This window comes from Candoia aspera, chromosome 8 (assembly GCF_035149785.1).
Source record: "Candoia aspera isolate rCanAsp1 chromosome 8, rCanAsp1.hap2, whole genome shotgun sequence".
Taxonomy (NCBI): domain Eukaryota; kingdom Metazoa; phylum Chordata; class Lepidosauria; order Squamata; family Boidae; genus Candoia; species Candoia aspera.
In genome coordinates, this window is record NC_086160.1 from 33,144,127 (window position 1) to 33,164,404 (window position 20,278).

The following is a 20,278-nucleotide window of genomic DNA, read 5'->3' on the forward strand; positions in this document are numbered from 1 at the left end:
GAGCAAAACTGACAAACATGGAGTCTACAAAATGCTAGAATAAACTATACATTGTGTCTCTTAAAATATTCAATTCTGCATGTGACAGGTGTCTTTCTTCTTTTTTATATCAAAGAAGTTCCTGTGAATGGAAATAAAAAAGTTGTTTACCAACTCATCAGTGCCTGCTGCTTATTCTTCACTAGAAATCATAATCCTTTGACACCCCATAAGTGCTGTTACAGCACCTTGCTAGAATACATCAAATAGAAGTTGTTATATTAGGAATATGTATCATATCTATGTTGAAATATTTTTGATGAGCTGTCCCTAAGAATATGATGAAGAGAAATCCATACATATGTGCCACAATTCTGAATTAACCTTTAAAAAAAAAATAGGCATTAAGGATTCTTTAAAACTGCTCTAAAATGTTGCATTATTCAACATAAAATTAAATCAGTAGTACAGGTCTGTGTTTCTTTGTTTATTAGCACCAGAATTTTTAAATTATTTCTATTCATATTTGGTTTTGAATAGCTTAAAATGCATTGTTAGGAATTTGATATTTACTAATGACCAAAAGAGAATATACTGTATAAATCTGTGCAGCACTTTAGATTTGGAAACTAAAAGGGTTCTTAGAAGCATGCAGGGATGTTCATGGAGCATCTGGCCTTCGCCATAACGTAGCTGTTATCTTTTCCTAGAATCATGAATTCCAAAGTATATTTTTGCCTTCAAACAAACAAACAAATGCATATGTGTGTGTGGGTGTGTGTATACATTCAAACACGCACACACAGATACATACATACAGATCCAATGCTGCATATATGAATTGTTAGGTAGTATCTTTCTCTCCATACTAGTCATTAAATTAGAACTGTACACAATTGGGATTTTTTTTTAAAAAATAGTTTTTTTGTATTTCTTGAATATATAGCAACATGAAAACTCTATTAATATTATGCTTCAATTTAAAATAATGGATCTCTTCTGGTTCCTGCTACTTCATTAATAAGAATGACATACATAATTGCAAAGCATTCTCAGCATTACTTGTACAAATACAATAAACATGACTATATATTTGGTAATATGCATGAGATAGGTATAGTCCTATCTCATAATATTGTAATAATGCAGGATTAGAGCTCATCCTGCTTGCCCTGGTGAAAGGACAACCCTAACATGAACATGCAAGATTATTATGAACCTGCCCCTAGCCTGCATAAAGGGTAACTCTGGCCATCTTTTCTTGCTTGTGTCAAGGGTAATGCTTTTCAACCTTTGCCAGTGATGCTGTGTTGTCTGCCTTCATGTCAACATAGGCAAAGTGTGTGCTTCATTTGGACAGTGTGTGTTATGGTGGGCACAGCCACTCGCTTCTGGTTGCCGGTCTTTATGGCTATTTCATCCTGGACTGGTGGAAGAGTGAAGCAGTGGGCATTAGTTTATTTTTCTTTTTATCCAGTGAACTGGTGAAATATGGATTTTTAAATAGTGTCTAACAAATGTCTTAAAAGCAGAAAAATGATAGAGGTTCAAGAGTCTGGGTGTGGCTAGTAGGAAGAAATGGAAGGCTTCAAGAAGGAGAGGGATTTGGGAAGGGAAGGATCCTGTGTGTTTATGTGATGTTCTTGGGTGGGCAAGTACAGCAAGCAACCCCAAACTTGTTCCTGACAATCATAAACCAGAGGAAGAAAACACCCACACCCACACACAAACACACACACTTTCTTTCCTAGTGCAGTTATACCTCCCAGATCTCCTGGATTAGAATCCAGTAATGTTTTGGCTTGTTGAAGTTCTTGTAATAGGCTTGCAAAGCTAAATGCTCAGATAAGATATTTTGATAGAGCAAAAAGGCTGGGATGAACTTGGCAAGTGTTTGCCAGTTTCCCCTTCTAGCTCAGCTGACAGAGAGAACAGTGAAATGAGGCAGTGTGGCCTTTTTTCTACCAGTCCACCTGCAGACTTGTGAAATATTCACTGTGAGCAAGCAGCTAATGTGCTCATCAGCCTATGTTAGTACTGTAAGTCTTCTGAAGTCCTTTCCAATTTTATGATACTATAATTGCTCAATGCTGCTTGCTCATGCAAATAGAAACCACCTGTCCCCAAAGATCTGCTAGAGAAAAGAAAACAATCAATACTTGCTTTCTTGCCATGGTTAGGCTGGGTAAGGAAGCAGGTATATTCATCAATCATGGGCTTCACTAGCCACTGTTGGGACTGAATGTCTAGCCAGAATCTGACGAACTTGAAATCTGGACAGTGATTTCTTAAGCTAGGTTAAATTCCAGCTTAAAGCTGCCACATGGAACATGTTTGTCATATTTAAGTAAACTCATTTACATCAAAAAGAAATTCAGTCATAATGTCTAACTGAACTATTCATTTCTGTGTATTCACCTGAGCATAATGTTGTTTTAAATCCAACGCACTGAGGTTACTAATATTTTATAAGCCGTTGTGTTTTTATTTAGAGGTAGGACATTATAACTTTTTTTAATAAAGTGAAGTATAAAGATGATTAAAATGTATTGATAGAACATCAGATATATTCCAGGAATACAAGAAACTTGTATACTTCTTGGAATCTAGCAGGGTTTTTTTTCATATTCTGCCTGGTGTTATTGGCAAATAATTCTAGTAACTTTCACATCTTGTTACCTGAAATAAACATATAACTATAAGGTAGTATTCTGTGTATATCTACAATCTTAGAGAGTTTACATCTAATCTATTCATATAAAAAGGAACATGATTTCACAAACATTTTAAAAGTAATTTCAAAAGAAAGCTAGATTGTTTAAAGAGGGAAGGTATCCTGATGCTGTTGCATGAAACATAATTTTGTACTTGCAACTAGAATAATAATAGCTAAATTTCATTTTATCTTGTTGCAGATATGAGTTCATTTTCTCTAGATATATGAGTTCCTTCAAAATGATTGCTTTCTAAAGTAGTTATATACTGCCTCTTCCTTCACCTCACCTCAAATTTTATCTTAATTCTAGGATGAAGTCTGTCCAAAAACTGATGGGGATGAAGTCCAGCGATGTGTCTGGGCATCTGCTGTCAATGTAAAGGATAAATTCATATATGTAACTCAGCCAACTTTAGACAGAGTAGTAATTGTTGATGTACAGTCTCAGAAGGTTGTGCAGGTAAGTTATCTTATTGTATAGTAATTAACTAATTTAAAATGCCAAGTTTTAAAGAAATGTATCTTCTCACAAAGCACTAGTAGCATTCAAAATATTATTCAGATAATATAGCACAGTATATACCCATATTCAAAAGAAGAAACAGTCAGGTCTGCCCAGAAATGCTTATCTCACCTGGTACTTTCCAGATGTTTGAGACTCTGAATTTCCAGCCAATATAAATATTTCTGAGAGCTGTAGATTCAAACATTTGGGGTTGGAAAATGTTCTTTTATTCTAAGTCATACCATGGACTTTTTACAGCTTTAATTGGAGATATTTTGGGTTGAATTTGGGGCTCTTTTTCAAGCAAAGCTTGTATACTATGACTAAGGAGTGGCTGCTTCATCAGACTAACCTGGTTTGTGAAATTCCAAAGAGTTTTTATTATTGTATTGTCATAAGGCTTCCAGTATGGCCTGAGAAGTGCAAATGATCCTATATCTTTCAGAGTTAACTCCATTTATTGTATTGTGCTGATACTGTTTTCTGTAGAGAGTGTACTAATAGCCTCCTGTAAGTACCTGCAAGTATTTATTGTGAGAGACAAGACAATTTGTCTTCATTGATTATTGATTTGATTTATATTAGGTAAAGCAGGATTTTAAAATAAAGAACATTAAAATTGCTTTTGTCATGCTTATTAGGAATCTGGAATTATACTCACAAGTCAGTTATTTAATTCTAGTAGCCAAGAATGATTAGATTTTCTATATTTCACTCAGGCCTAATGCAAATGTAATGGTTTAAGAAAAATCACCCCTCTACTTTATAACCTAACAAACTGAGTGCAGTTCATCAGCCATATATTGCGACTTACCAACAAGTTTTAGGAACCCTCCATTCTTCTAATCCCTCCATGCTTCTACAGTAATCCCTCCAGTCTTCTAATCCCTAACGGAAGTATAAAAGCCTCCTGATAAGGGATCACAAATGCCTGGAGAATTGCATAGATGTTGTGCAGACTTAAAATATATACACAAACCACTCATGACAAAATGCTGCTCACATGCTTTGGCAAATCCATTAGGACATTATCCTGCTATAAGAATAATAGATAAACTCTTTTATCAATTGCCTTTATGTGATTAAATGGGACATAATGAGTCAAAGCGCACATATTTGTTTTAGGCAACCAATCTATGTTTTCCTGGGAGTCAGTGGGGACAGGTGAACTTTTTGGGTGACAAAACAGTTTGATTTGTCAAAACTTTATGTTTGATTCCATTTTCCCATCAATTTAACTTTTGAAAATCACTGTTAAAATTAATTTCTATTTTGTGATTATTTATGGTAAGGTATGCATTTTGAATGCATACACAAACACACATACACACACAGTGTGTGTGTGTGTATGTATGTATGTGTGTATATATATGTATATGTGTATGTATGTATGTATGTATGTGTGTGCATGTATGTATGTGTCTGTGTGTCTGTGTGTGTATTGTATCTTGAAAAATGTTTTCTAATGAAAATAGTTTTTCATATTATTTCTCTGAATATATGCATTTTTGTGATGTTTTTTGATGGAGAAATGCATCACAAAATTTGGAGAAAATACAAATGGCACAGTAGTATTATGACTGGTTTGTGCATTGCTGTAGAATTCAGTTTGCATTAAAATGTAAATTAAATTACCATTTCATCTTTCCCTTGGTGTAAATCCTACTGAATTCAGTGTGGCTTATATATGTATAGAAATGTATAGAACTGCATATCAACTATGGATTAAGGAGAAAATAATTTACTTCATATTTGTGTATCAATTTATCTAATTTATCATTATTCTGAATTAACACTCAAACTCTTACTCAGTTAACCTTTGATATTTACACCTTTCTTCAATGCACTTCTGCTATTAAAGCAGCAACCTTAGTCTTATGGAAAAGTTTGCTTAGCTACTTATAGTGTGGTAACAATCATAAAAAGTTTACTGAAAATGCTTTGCAAAGCTGTGTATATGTCGGCCCCACTAGGTAGACCAGACCAGGAATCAACTGCACAAGAAGGCTAAAACTACTTTGTATTGTGATTCATCATAGTAACAGAATCTTGCAAGTCTTATTGTGTGGTGCATCCCTCTACCTTTTGTCCCCTTTTTATACATCTGTGAATCAGAGAGGCATCTGCCTGAACTGCTTCCAAATATTATGTTGATTTTCAGTACTTAAAAAATGTTTTAGTTCCTTTTGCCTAGGCAACAGATCCTTCGGATCTTTATCAAAGTCATATTTCTTACTCTTTACAGTACGTTAGGCAATTGCCAGCCAAAATGCATACACTGAGAGAAATCAAACATTTAAAAAAAAATAAATCTAAAATTAGTACGAAATTGGGATGAATTGGAACATTGGAAACTGGAAAGAAACACCACCACCAAAATACACTAACTCACTTTTTGCTTTTGATAGTAGCTTGGAAGCATGTGAAATTTTTTGGGCACAACAAATTGCTGGACATAAGTGGCCTTTTGAAATTGTCTAACCAATTTGTGGACCAGGGAAATTGTGTGGACAACTCTCCATGGAAAGGACAAAATTCTCCAGCAATTTCTCATGGGCAAACTTCTATCTTAGCATTGACAGTAGCTAAGCTCAAGGGAGATCTTAAAGGGGTAGAATATCCTTAATGATCTATTCCTTTAGGATTTAATGGAAGCATGGAAACCAGAAAGGCTGTGTGAGAGAAAACTGTGTATTGAAAACTGGCCATTCATATAACTCCTTTGCCAGTTCACAGCTAATCAAATGTCAGAACACCACATTATACCCATTCTCCTTTGAAATAATTTCTAAAGCAAAGACTATTATAATATAATATAAGCTAATATAAAAAGAACTACAGAATTTTTTTCTGCTCAGAACCAGTTTAGACTATTACAATAAAAGATTTAAAAGAGAAAGAAATATAAATGCATTTTCAGTAGAAACGGGATAGAAATTTGGCAAAGTTGTGCCTGCTTCAGTGCTGCCACACTGCCATGCCACTGCAGTCAGCCGCAGTCATGTGACAGTCATTTCCAATGCTCCCTACCAGTTTCCCATAAGGAAAGTCAGTGGAGAAGCCAGCAGGAAGTTGTAAGTGGCTTCTACTCCCACCGCTTTTTTTGCCCACCCTTGGTCATTCTGTTTTTCTGTTTAGGTAAAGAAATATCTCTGAAAGGATGACCTAACAGGTCATGGGTTGGCTAATACCATCTATTTGCAGTTCACATTGGCTGTGCTCACAGCTTTTCCCTGCCTGAATGGCACACCACATTTTTGCATGCACAGTTCTCAAAGGTGGAGAGATTTCTTTATTAAAAAATAGTATGATGTACTTTTCATTCTGGCACACTAAATTAATTTCTATATGAAAACTAGAAGAGTGTTAAGATTTTTCTCTCCCTGGGCTGATAAAATCTATTGTAGAATTTCTATAGAAAGTTGCCAGCCATGGAAGAAATATCAATTTGTCTTTGCCATATTATAGTTGAAGTTTCAGCAGTACTTTAGCAGTTTCAGTGAAAAAGCTAGCTCAGCATTATTTGTAATATCATAGAAACTTCCCTTATCATTAAATAATATCCAATGGCATTTAGTTTTCAAGAATGAGAACTTTTTCTTTAGATCTAAATCAGTGAATATGTAGTCCTGATATATAAATTAATTTATTTTCCTCTAGTCCAGTTTGATTAGAACTATGTATTTTCCTTTTCCACATAACATGTTTTAGTACAGGCAGGCAAAATGTTTCAAATATGCAAATTACTGTGAAAGTGAAACTTACCCCCAAATTTGCATGCCCTGGCAAACACGTTTAATTAATACTACAAGATGTGATCTTGTGAAAACATAATTGAATGCATAAGAAAGTATGTTTTAGAATGCAATATACTTGTTATGCCAGATTAAATTCAGGGTTACCCTATAGTTATCTCTCCCAGATTCTTAGATAGGTGTATTATAAAATCCAAATCCAATTACATCAAAATAAAAACAATGGTCATATAGCTATAAAGCACTGGAACACATAAATGAACTGGTAGATCATACCAAAATGGGAGCTTTTTGTCTGTGAAAATACTGCTATGGAGAAAAAATATGACTAAGAGCTGAAAAAGAGTGATGTAGTGGGCTATTCCATTATTTATGATACAGCTTTACACCAGCACCAAAAAGGCCCAAAGAATTTTCCATCATGGCAATAAATCTTTTAGAAAAAGAACTTCGCTCATGTCAATGACCATCCTGCCATGTCACTGGAGAATATATATATATGCTGCATGGTTATCTCCCTGCAGAATATAACACAGAAAGACTACAGCTCAGATGATGAGACCTGTGCATCTAGCCTTATGCTGTGTATACTTAGAACTCAAAAGGAATACATTGAAAAAAAATACTCCATAGGAAACATCTTGATTGCAAAATACACAGATACATATAATACACTTTGGGCAGCTTGAATATAAACCTGTTCTCTGGTGACACATGCATTAATACATACTGCTCCAGAACTTACAGTTTTGTATATTTGTATGTAAATTCCTATTATTTGGTTTGCTTCTTTGTTTCATACTATTATCTGTTTATTTCTTGTGGGAAATGGTGGTGATGCTTTGTTTTGTTCATTGGGGAATTTGAAGCAGGAATACATTGAATATATTTACCCGTGTTTTGAAAGCAGCCCTATCTAGACTCTGCTCTGTTTCATGCTGATGTCTCTGTGACTATTCTGTGCTAGACATGACCAGCTCTATCTTCACAGTTTATCTTTCTCCATATATACTATTGCAAGAGGAAAAGAAGAAGTGTACACAATATTTATTTATTTATTTATTTATTTGTTTGTTTGTTTGTTTGTTTATCCAATTTGTCCCCACCCATCTCCTCCCTTTGGGGGACTCTGGGTGGTTTACAGTAATCAATTAAAACAAGAAGTATAAAAACCACAATATAAAATCACAGTAATAAATAATATAAATAAAAGTAAAGAATAAAAGAATACTGAATGTCTCTGCTAAAGTAATACACAAAACGATTGCAAAAATATCTGTGTTTGATAAAAATATGTACAAAAATGCATATATGAAAATTTTCACTGGACCATTTTGATGATAAAATTATTGAACTGATGTGGAAGTGGACATAATGAATTGACTGTAAATAAGACTGGTTTATCAAAACTAGGATTTCCATCTATTCAATATTAAGACAACACTTAATGAGAGCCAATCTGGTGCAGTGGTTAAGGCACTGGGCTAGAAACCGAGAGACCATGAGCTCTCATCCCACTAGCTGGGTGACCTTGGGCCAGTCACTCACTCTCAGTCCTATGAAGAAGTCAATAGCAAACCACTTCCGAAAGTCTTGCCAAGAAAACTTAAGAAATCCTCTTAATGGGCATTTCACTTAATCTTTGGTATGATGACATTGTGAGAACTCATATTCCTGTTATAATGAGCAATAAATATATCTACCCTTGTTTTTTATTTCCATATGTAAAAACTCTTCTTTAGTTATATAAGCAAAAGACTTTTAAAATTCCCTTCCTTTTCCTTTTCCTTTTCCTTTTCCTTTTCCTTTTCCTTTTCCTTTTTTCCATTTCCTTTTCCTTTCCTTTCCTTTCCTTTCCTTTCCTTTCCTTTCCTTTCCTGCTAAATAAATCCAGTGTTGTCAGTCTTGTAGAAGTAGCTATTTTAGACCTCTCACTTAGTATCACTGCTTTTGGACATGCTGCATCTTGTGATAGGGAATTCATTTCACATATAGTGAAACAACAGGATTTGTATTTAAATAATGCCCAAATCAAAATGCAAAATACACAAGGAATGTATATTTCTTTGATAATTGCGCATACACATATTCTGGAAAATAGCTTGCCGAAGTGCCAAATATTGACACTATTTAAAGGGACTGAAGACTGAGATTGTTGGGAGCAAGGGGAAGGAATATAAAGTTAGTTTATTTGACCAAGATTGTTATTTCTGGAAATTTGACCAGGACTGGGTGACAAGGTTCTAAGGTTTTGTTTATAGATATGAGTTTTGTGAGAAAGAGTTCATTTGCTGTATTTTAAATTTATCTGATTAAGGTTAAAATAGTTATATTGTTATCTCTGGTAACTTTTATTAGATTTTTACTGACTAGATTTGAATTATAAGGTTTGGGGGATATGTTTAATGATAGAAAATAAGATGAGAAGCTATGAAGAGATTGTTGTATTTTAAGAGATGGTGATAAGTTGTTAAAGTTGCTTATACTTGCTAAGATGAAAGGGGAATTTACTTTTTTTGTTCTTTCTTTTAATGTTTTTCTTTTTCCCCCCGCACTTTTTTATTTTTACCTTTTTATTTCTTATACTTTGTATTAGTTTTATCTATACATGTACTCTTCAATAAAATTATTTTAAAATATCTAGATTCGCATTTCTTGTGACTCTTTATCAAATATCCTAGTTTAATTCTTTATTATGATATTTACAATATACAGTTAATCCATGCATAAAAGCCTATTGCAAGTGTTTTCTACTAACGTTTTAAAAAAGAGTAGTAGTAAACAACTGGCCTCTGAATCTGGAAGAAAAACAGTTTTTGCTTTAGGGAATGCAGAGGCTTTTGTAACACCTCAGGAGTCTAGTTAAACATTGCCAGTGGTCTTTGCCAGCCATTTGCACATTATCTTGAGGATCTACATCATTACTTTAACTTAGATTCACTTAATTAGCCAGCTGGTACTCTTTCTGTCAAACTGATAAACAAGCTGTGCTTCACAGTTCTGTAATAGTGTGACCAAAACAGCAAAAATAAATAAATAAATAAATAAATGGCTGGAATGAAATGTATACGTATGCTTTTGTGTGTATGCGTTTTTATGTGTTTGTGTGCATGTGTGTGTGTGTGTATAATTCTGATTGCATTAATTTATGTGATTGCATCTTGAAAACTTCAAAAATTATTATGTTTCTTTTCTGTTAAATGAAATGCATCTGTTCACAAGGAATTTCATATGTTCAACTTTTTTTCTTAATTGTACAAAACAAGAATTTTCCCCAAATTTAGAACCATACAGTATACTAAAAGGACAAATAAATGATTGAGCTTCTTCGTAGCTCTGCTGTGACATAAAATTTAATAAGGTACGTGATGCACCATGCCTTGTCCAGATAATGAGCAAACACATTTTTAAACAAATGTAATTTGGGCTTCAAATTAATTCTCAACTGTTTAATATTTTAAGTATTAAAAATATTCATTTGTATTTAAATGAATATGTAAATACCTATTGCGACATTTGCACCATTTTAAATTAGTAACTATTTTCTTAATTCTTCATGTTCTTTAGGCTGTAAGTACAGATCCAGTTCCAGTGAAACTACATTATGACAAATCACATGATCAAGTATGGGTGCTCAGTTGGGGAAGCTTTGATAAGAGTTCTCCTACACTACAGGTAAGTTTATTTTTCTATAAAATACAGACATGTACAATGGCTAGAAAAATATTGCTTCTTTGACAGAACCCCAACTTCATATTCACATACAAAACTGTCAGGAAGATAGTTATAAAAACATGAGCATTTAATCTGTAGGAAACTACCACTGACATAGTAGGAAGGGAGCCATGTTAGTCTATGTTGGCAAAGAATCAGGAGGAGTCTGGTGACACCTTTTCCAACTAACAAATTTTACTAAAGGCATCAGCTCACTCCAACAGATGCATAGAGTGACCAGATTGATTCAGGATTTAAATTAGGGTGAGGCAAAGTGGAAAGGGGGGCAAAACAGTTTGGTTATGCGGATGCAGGTTATACATGAGACCAATTAAAGTACCTTATCAATTAACAATTGTGTTAAAAAAATGGGTTGTTTATTTTGTTTACAATTAGATGGCCCTTATTTGGGGGAGACCACTTTTAGAGGGAGGAAATTTTAATCATAAGCTTCTCAGCTGAAATTATCCATAACCTCAATTTCCTTATACTGCACATAGTTTGTTCCAGAGTAAAATATTTGGTATATCACTAGCCTTGTTCATGAGAGCAAGTCTGGTGTAGTGTTTAAGGCATCAGGCTGGAAACTGGGAAACTGTGAGTTCTAGTCCCACCTTAGGCACAGAGCCAGCTGGGTGACCTTGGGCCAGTCAATTTCTTTCAGCCCTAGGAATGAGCCAATGGCAAACCACTTTTGAAAAACCTCTCCAAGAAAACTGCAGGGACTTATCCAGGCAGTCCCCGAGAATTGGACATGATTGAATGGATTAAAAAAAAGTCTGTTCAAGCTTTTTATCTAACCAGGGTTTTTTTTCCATTTGGTCAGGTAATTTGTTTAGTGTTCCCTGGTTACCTCACCTGCCCTTAATTCCTTCTTGCACTGAATGGAAAGATCTGACTAGAATATGCATATAAGTTTTCCATGACTGGAATCTCAGAAGTTGAACAATAGAGACATATTTATGTTAATTCTGTTTTTATGGTAGGACAGATGTATCTGAGGTCTACTTTAAGTAATATTCCATCCCTTAGAAAAGTGCTAGATAGGAATACTGTTTTTGTACAAATACGTGTTTTATTCACTTTAGTGGAAATTATTGCATTACTTTTAAACATCAACATTTAGCACGTTATTATTAATTAACAGTAGCCTATCTCCATTCATACTTCTACTTACCCAAAGATGATGTTTCAAATCAAAGTTATCTCAGTTACAAGAATGAAGGGAAGTTTTACCAGTTGCAGAAATCCATATATTAAATTTGTTTAGGTGTCTGAATAAGACTCTTTCTATTATGCAATAAACTATTTCATCAAAAATTAAACCACTTAAGGCTTTAGATTGCTATGGTGTCATTTGGGGTAAGAGGATCACAATAATGAAAATATGGCAGTAATAAAGCATTTCCCAATATGCTGTCCTCCAGATGTGTTTGGGCTGTCACTCTAAAAACTTCTGTTTGGGGACTTCCAGAGTTGCAAGGCTAGCTAGCTTTATTCCTGATAATTTTAACATTCAAATGATAACTAAAGTTACCAAACATGTAACGAAATGTACAAAATGTTTTCCAGGTGATAACCCAGGCCAGTGGAAGTATTTCTCATCATACTATTCACACTCAACCAGTGGGGAAGCAGTTTGACAGAGTAGATGACTTTTTCATTCCTTCTACAACTCTTCTTATTACCCACATAAGGTAGGTGACAAACTATAATATTGTTGCGGTCGGGTGTCAGAAATTGAACCAGACATTTTATTTGTACTTATTAACTCATCCTTCCTAAGGAGGACACAGTTTGTCACATTTGTTTTCATAACATTAAGAATATTATCAGGCTGAAGGTCATTCTGTGAGCTTCATGGCTGATCAAATCAATCTAAGGTTAGCATCATATACTTTATACTATACACATGGGTATTAGAATAAATATGAATTTTACTTTTGTTGTTGTTCTTATTAGATTCATGTTTGTGTCAGAAGTTTTGAACTCTTCTTTAATGCAATCTTACAGAAATCTAATCCAATGCTCAGTGGGAGTTACTCCTACATAAAGTGATTTAAGTTTTCAAGTAGACTCTTCCACTCAGTGGTTTCTATCTTTGTATATTATCTTTAATCCTGGAGCTAGTATTTCTCCTACTGTAACAGGAGTTGTATAAAAATGCTATTTTATTTAATGCGTTGTTCACCAGGTTTGCATAGGCATATTCAGACATTGTGAAATAGGATGATGGACAAAATGGGACTCTTTCCGATCCAAAATCTCTCTTGAATTCTTATGAAATGTAGTGACTGTATTGTTCTCCATAACTCATAAATGAAATTTAAGAAAATATAAAAACATAAATTAAAGTCCTTCTCAAGTCTTGAATCCTTCTCTTTCTAGTTAATTCATTCACTGAGTTTGTTGTATTTTTCTAGCTATTTTTAGCCTGATTTGTTAATCTATATCACAAACAGTACATGAGCTTAAACTACGGTGACCATAATTTCTTGGAAAAAAACAAAGAACAAACCTGAAAAGGGGGGAAATATGAAAAGAGATTCATAAGGATAAAAAATTGTTTATCTTTATAACTTTGCTTTACAAAGAAAAATTCAAGAGCAAAATTAAAACAAACTTTACAAAAAAGCATATTCTAATAAAAATATCTAAAATAAAACAGTATATGTAAATTTATTTTTTTAAAAGACCTTTCAATTTCCATATTTTTCATATGAATGTGAAAGACTACATTAAGTGGTACCATTTGCATGGTAAAAGTAAATGAGCAAAATAAAGGACAAAAGTGAATTTTTGAAAAAAAATAAATCTAAAGAACAGCTTACTGAAATAAAGGACTGTCTTTTATAATAAGGGATGTATGGCTCTGTATAACAACCAAGTAGCATCGGTAAGAGTCATTTGCTGAGATGGGCAGCTATAGAAATCAAATAAATCAATAAATAAGAACAGGCCGCGGAATAATGGACTGATTTAAGATTGGGAAAGGAGTATGGCAGGGTTGTATACTCTCACCCTACCTATTCAACTTGTATGCAGAACACATCATGTGATGTGCTGGGCTTGAGGAATCTAAGGCTGGAGTTAAAATCACTGGAAGAAACATTAACAATCTCAGATATGCAGATGACACCACTTTGATGGCTGAAAGCGAAGAAGAACTGAGGAGCCTTATGATGAAGGTGAAAGAAGAAAGTGCAAAAGCTGGCTTGCAGCTAAACCTCACAAAAACCAAGGCTGTGGCAAGCAGCTTGATTGATAACTGGCAAACAGAGGGAGAAAACGTAGAGGCAGTGAAAGACTTGGTATTCCTAGGTGCAAAGATTACTGCAGATGCTGACTGCAGTCAGGAAATCAGAAGACACTTAATCCTTGGGAGAAGAGCAATGATACTATATTTATCGAGCAATCGATAAAATAGTTAAGAGCAGAGACATCACACTGACAACAAAGGTCCGCATAGTCAAAGCAATGGTATTCCCAGTAGTAACATATGGCTGCAAGAGCTGGACCATAAGGAAGGCTGAGAGAAAGAAGATAGATGCTTTGGAACTGTGGTGCTGGAGGAAAATTCTGAGAGTGCCTTGGACTGCAAGAAAATCAAACCAGTCCATCCTCCAGGAAATAAAGCCAGACTGCTCACTTGAGGGGATGATATTAAAGGCAAAACTGAAATACTTTGGCCACATAATGAGAAGACAGGACACCCTGGAGAAGATGCTGATGCTAGGGAGAGTGGAAGGCAAAAGGAAGAGGGTCTGACCAAGGGCAAGATGGATAGATGATATTCTAGAGGTGACGGACTTATCCCTGGGGGAGCTGGGGGTGGTGACAACCAACAGGAAGCTCTGGCGTGGGCTGGTCCATGAAGTCACAAAGAGTCGGAAGTGCCTGAACGAATAAACAACAACAATGGGTCTGTAGCGTTATCAGCCTATACTTCAGGGGAAAATCATAGTAATCAATTAAGACATTCATAAGAAAAAAAAATATTTTACTGTGACATAAACTAATGAAAATGGATATTGTTCAGAGTTTTATATTTTCAATACTCTTTTACCTCTGACCTTTTGCTGATCTTTTACTCACATCCATGAATTTGAAGATATGTATGTACAGCTTGGCATGGTGCTTGCTTCAGTTTGTAGACAAAAATACCTTTGGGGGTATAGGATTAAGTTATTTACTACAAATAGTACACTGGACATGCTCACAGGACTTTTACTGTTGTGCAAAAAGTGTGACAACATATATAATGTTTTTTTTCTTCAAAGTCAGTATGCCAATCCTATTCTTATATGATTCAGTCTATGCTTTCTTTAGCATATTTCATACTTTCTTTAGCACATATTCAAGGCCATGGTACTTATTAAAACTTCTACAGTCTCGGAACACTGTATTTGATGTTGTTGAATTTAGTTACAAATGGACTATTTCCCTCCTCTCACAAACATTTCACCCAAAGCTCAGTAATTGTGAGCATATTAAAAAAGACAGCTAGGACTAAATAATATTGTTATTCCACATGCTGTAATGCAAGTTAATGATCAATTGCTCTGCAACCCAAGCACAGGCACAGTACAGCATGGCCTGGGGTAAAAACCATTATGAAAAACAAGCATGTTGTTTTAATTTTTCCCCCTGATGTTTTATTATTATTGTAGACCAGATTTTATCTGCACAATTAGGTATAGGAGGAAGAATATGAGGACATGAAAGTGAGTGAAAAAAGGATTAACAGAACCACTAACTCCAAATGGAACAAAGAGTGTTTTAGCTAGAGAATATTAAAGTTGCAATCCTATATACATTTGGACCTCCAAATGTGATATAACTTACTGCTGAATAGAACTGAAATGATTTTTATTGTAAATTGCTTTCTACCTTAATACCTCTCCAATACTGTTCAATTTGAACTGGAGGCTATTGCATTCAGGCTAGTCATTTTAGTATACTTCCTTTGTACTGAAGATGACAATTCTTGCAGGCAGGCTTTATTATTTTGAGGTGTGATTATATTTTGAATGCTTGGTTAAATGATTCAATACTCAATCACAGAATATATCTTTTGCTTGCAAAATAAGGCCTAGGCACAATAATTGCCCTCTTCTTAAGCTCCAATAAAGAGAACCAACCTAAAATAAGATTTTATCTTCTGAATGTATAGTCCCTTGCAAGCCTATAGATACAGTACTTCTATAGAGTCTTATTAATGTTCTCATGTTAAGAATCTGAGCACTTAAGTAAATCTGTCCCTAATTAACAGAATATGCAAAGAAATTGACCATCATTCTTGCTTTGCCTTTCAGAATTCAGTTCTTACAAATATGTTCCTTGTTTTTTGCAATTATTTTGAATATGTCAACTTATAATAATTATCTTTCTGATTAGTTTCAGCTATACAAGGAAAAAGTATAGCTAATTCTGTCAGATATATATTGTCCTTGGTCTCATTTTTACAGAAAATAATTCAGTTTCCAGAGAAGCATGCTTGAATGTTGCATTGTATTGCATTGCTTATAGATCAGTTTACTAGCCTTAGACAATAAACTAAACTAAATTAAATTATGAACTTTTGTTTTTATATAGTTAATTTTTCAACTTATTCACTAATTAGGAAATTCCATTTTCACAAATTATAACTTAAACTAATTTTATTCATGGTTTAATTAAATATGAACCATTTGGGAAATACATTAGGAAATGTAAATTAACCACAGCAGATAATGTTTTAAATTAACTACAGCTTTATTTGCAGAAGTATGGCAAAATATGACTACAGGTAGTCATCGCTTACCAACTGCCTTGTTTAGCGACCATTAAAAATTACGATGGTGTAAAAAAAACAGCTTTGCAACCAATTCTCACATTTACAACCATCTCAGCATCGCACAGTCATGTGATCACCATTTGTGTGCTTCACAACCAGCTTCTGACAAGCAGAATTAATGGATAACACAGAAGTGAAATTACAAGTCACCATATGACGTCTCACTTAACAGCAGCAGCGATTCACTTAAGGACCCAATGGGAAGTGACAGCATAAGCCTGTCATGGTCATATGATTTTCCACTTAGTGACTGTGGCACTTATCAACAGAGTTGCCAGTCCCAGTTGTAGTCACTAAGCAAGAATAACCTGTAGATTACCATCTGTCATTGATTAAAATATCAGCATAGAAAGGATGTTACAAAGCAAACATCCATGTTCAACAAATAATTCTTTTTTTTTATTTTAATAAACAATTGAGAACCTACTGTATGTTCACAATGTTGGATCAAAGTATTTGGATGCCATCTAGTAGTAATACCGCATAGCAAAATACATGGTTCTCTAAGACTCCCTTCACTGTTATAAAACACAGTAGACTTTAGATTGTGTATGACTACTTGCAAAGCCAAGAAATGAACTGTGGCTTTCCTTTTAAACAGTTCATTTTGAGTACCGTTTTTCTAAAATATAATAATATGTGAAGCATAAAATCACTTACCATCACTATATGTGACACTCATAACAAATAATACAATACAAAAAAATTAAAAGAATTAATAATAAGTGATGACTGTTCATTATGGATTAAAATTACCAAAACAAAACACTAATCTTTAATAAAGCTAAACTTGGAAATAAAATAGCAAATAAAAAAGCTTCATAGCAACACATAAATTATTGATTTTGGACATAGTACAGATATAACATAGAAATACTTGAGGAATATTAAAGAGTCTATCACTGACATTTTGAAATGTAGCCTTCTTATCTGTAAGATCAGCTTCTGAATTGCCTTTAGTTCCCATACCATTCCTGATAAGCAAGAGGGACATCTCCCAGGTCTGCAATTCAGCTTTTCTGATACACGGACAGGCTTTATTAAGGAACATCTTACCTTCCTATATATAAAAACATAAAAAACAGTACTTCTCTATGGCTCTGATCCTCTCTCCCAATCACCATGAGATAAAAATGACAAGAAGCAAAATTATCCCCATTTCAACACATGTCTGTTCAGTCATAAAAAGTAGAGCAATGTTAAAAAGCATCATTTTTCTTTGACTTTTTCTTCCAGTAAAAAAGAGAGACTATATATATATATATATATATATATATATATATATATATATATATATATATATATATATATATATATATTCGCTTCAGCTCGTTCTGCACCACCACCTTAGTTAAGATTCTAATACAAAGCCAAGTTATGCATCTGATACTTTTTAATGAATCATAACACAATTATAAGTCAAAATCCACACATTTGTCCACACTTTTGATTTCAGCTAAAAGATAGATCTGTCCTAAGACAAAGTGTGTACAAATATAAGTATATTAACCAAAAGTGTATGGAAAAATATTTATGTTAAGAAAAGGTACCCACAAATACCTTTTAAAAATCTAAAATGTTGGGGAATGGGATAGATTTTATTAAGGATAGACAAATAACAGAATATGTGAAATGAAACTGAGCAAGTTGTCCATCCCACAGTAAAGAATTCACATTGTGCTGTTTGGGTTCAATCAAATGATAAAGAACATTCTAGAAACTATATTTGGAAAGTCAGCTTTATAGTTTTTCTACAGAAATATATTGGCAAAAGGGGATGACATAAGAAATTTCAGAAGAAGTTTATCATAGGCTGCACAAGAAAAATCAAGCATCAAGAGTGGGCTTGATGATGATGCTTGATGATGATGGTGGGCTTGATGATAATGCTAGACAAAAGAGGCAGTATTGGTAGGTTAAGCACCTTGTGGGCTGCATGAAGGTCCTAAAGGACTGCATGTGCTTTATCAGCCATAGGTTCCAGCAAATACTCTAGAAAATGAGAAGTTCTGAAACATGTTTTTCCTTCTCTGAAACACGTTGATATAATGCTGTTCTGATCCATGCATCCTTCAGATATTCAGCTCTTTCCTAACATGCATAAGCTAAGGTCATTTTCTTACATTCTTACAGTGTATCATGGCAGATTTACTTAGCCCTTAGCATTTGCTTTGAAATGAGTCAGTTTGTTCCTGAGTAATTTTATTTATATATATATACGAGTGCCAGTTTGGTATAGTAATGCTTATATAGTAGTATATAAGGGGCTGAACTAGAAGCTGGGACAGTGTGAATTCTAGTCCTTTAGGCATAGAAGCTAGCTGGGTGACTTTGGGTTAGTCATTCTTTTCACCCCAACCCACCTGGCAGTTGGGCTGAGTTGTTGTGGATAAAATAGGAGGGAGCATGTACTCCACCTTGAGTTGTTCAGAATAAAGGTGGGATATCATAAAGTCAGTAACTAAATATACACAAATACTTTAAGATAAGGTATGTGTATGGATAAACAACTGCTAAGAAATATATTAAAATGTATGTACTACTACTATTACTATTACTAAGGTAAAGGTAAAGGTTTCCCTTGACGTAAAGTCCAGTCGAATTCCTCTCAATTCATCTAATTGAGCCCATTCAACTTGCTTCTGGTTATCCTCTTCACTTTCCTTCTACTTTCCCAATATTATAGGCTTCTTGATGGAGCTGTGTTTTTGCTTAATGTGTCCAAAATATGATAATCTGAGCCTGATCATTTGTATTTCAAGTGAGAATTCTGGATTAATTTGTTCAATAAACCATTTGTTTGTTTTCTTGGCTATCCATGGTATTCTCAGAAGTCTTTGCCAATAGCAAAGTTCAAAAGCTTCCATACTGTTTCTATTCTACTTCTTCGAGTCCAACTTTTGCTTTCATAGTGTTACAGAAGAAAATCATTGCCTGTATGATTCTGATCCTTGTAAGTATAGACATATCACACCATCTGAATATCTTTTTGAAGGCTTTCATTGCTACCCTACCAAGTGATAATCAGTTGTGTATTCTTGACTGCTGGTTCCTTTAGTGTTGATAGTTGATTCAAAAGGACAAAAAGTATCCACTACTTCAACATCTATTCATTGTCAGTTCTAAGGGTAGTCGCTGTATCTGTTGACATTGGTTTGGTGTTCTTTACATTTAATCTTAATCCCATTTTTTCACCATGCTTCTTGACTTTCATTACTAGAGCATCTAGATCTGTCATTAGCATAGCAGTGGTTATTGATACTTCTTCCTCCAGTTTTAAAACCATGCTCATCTTCTTACAATCCAGCTTCCCTTATAAAACATAATGACTGTTCTTGATATCAGGTCAATCAGAGACTAAACCAGTGACTGGTTTAGGTCTTAGGTCCATTCTATTTCATTGACGAAGATTGCAGAAAAAGGGATGCAAAATAAAAGACCCAGCTTTCTTACGTAAGTGAGCAGAGGAACATCTTTTGCTCAAAATATTCAAAAGGGCCTTTTGAATAAATTAAATTAATTTGAATGAATGAATGAATGAATGAATGAATTTCTCATTCTGGTATGGTGCCTAGCTCCTATCACACCTTGTCAGACCACAACAACCCCTGCTTCCCATCCAGGTAGACAATAAGATCACATATATCTGAGAGGTTAACAAAAAACCCAGCCCCCAAATTTAGGAGAAAGATACCAATAGGCCAGGGCCCAGACCTCAGCACAAAACGAAATAAGCCAGAACCACTGTGGGCCTCTGGTTGGGGTAAGCAGTC

At 34.3% G+C, this 20,278-nt stretch overlaps 1 protein-coding gene across 1 annotated transcript in view; it reads left to right on the forward strand.

Annotated features, from left to right (window-relative positions):
- FSTL5 (follistatin like 5) overlaps window positions 1-20,278 on the forward strand; it is a 392,971-nt gene that overhangs the window by 359,160 nt on the left and 13,533 nt on the right. The window contains exons 13-15 of the mRNA XM_063310578.1: window positions 3,006-3,155; window positions 10,523-10,630; window positions 12,242-12,366. Of these exons, the coding sequence (XP_063166648.1) occupies window positions 3,006-3,155; window positions 10,523-10,630; window positions 12,242-12,366 (383 nt within the window). The remainder of the gene's footprint in view (window positions 1-3,005; window positions 3,156-10,522; window positions 10,631-12,241; window positions 12,367-20,278) is intronic.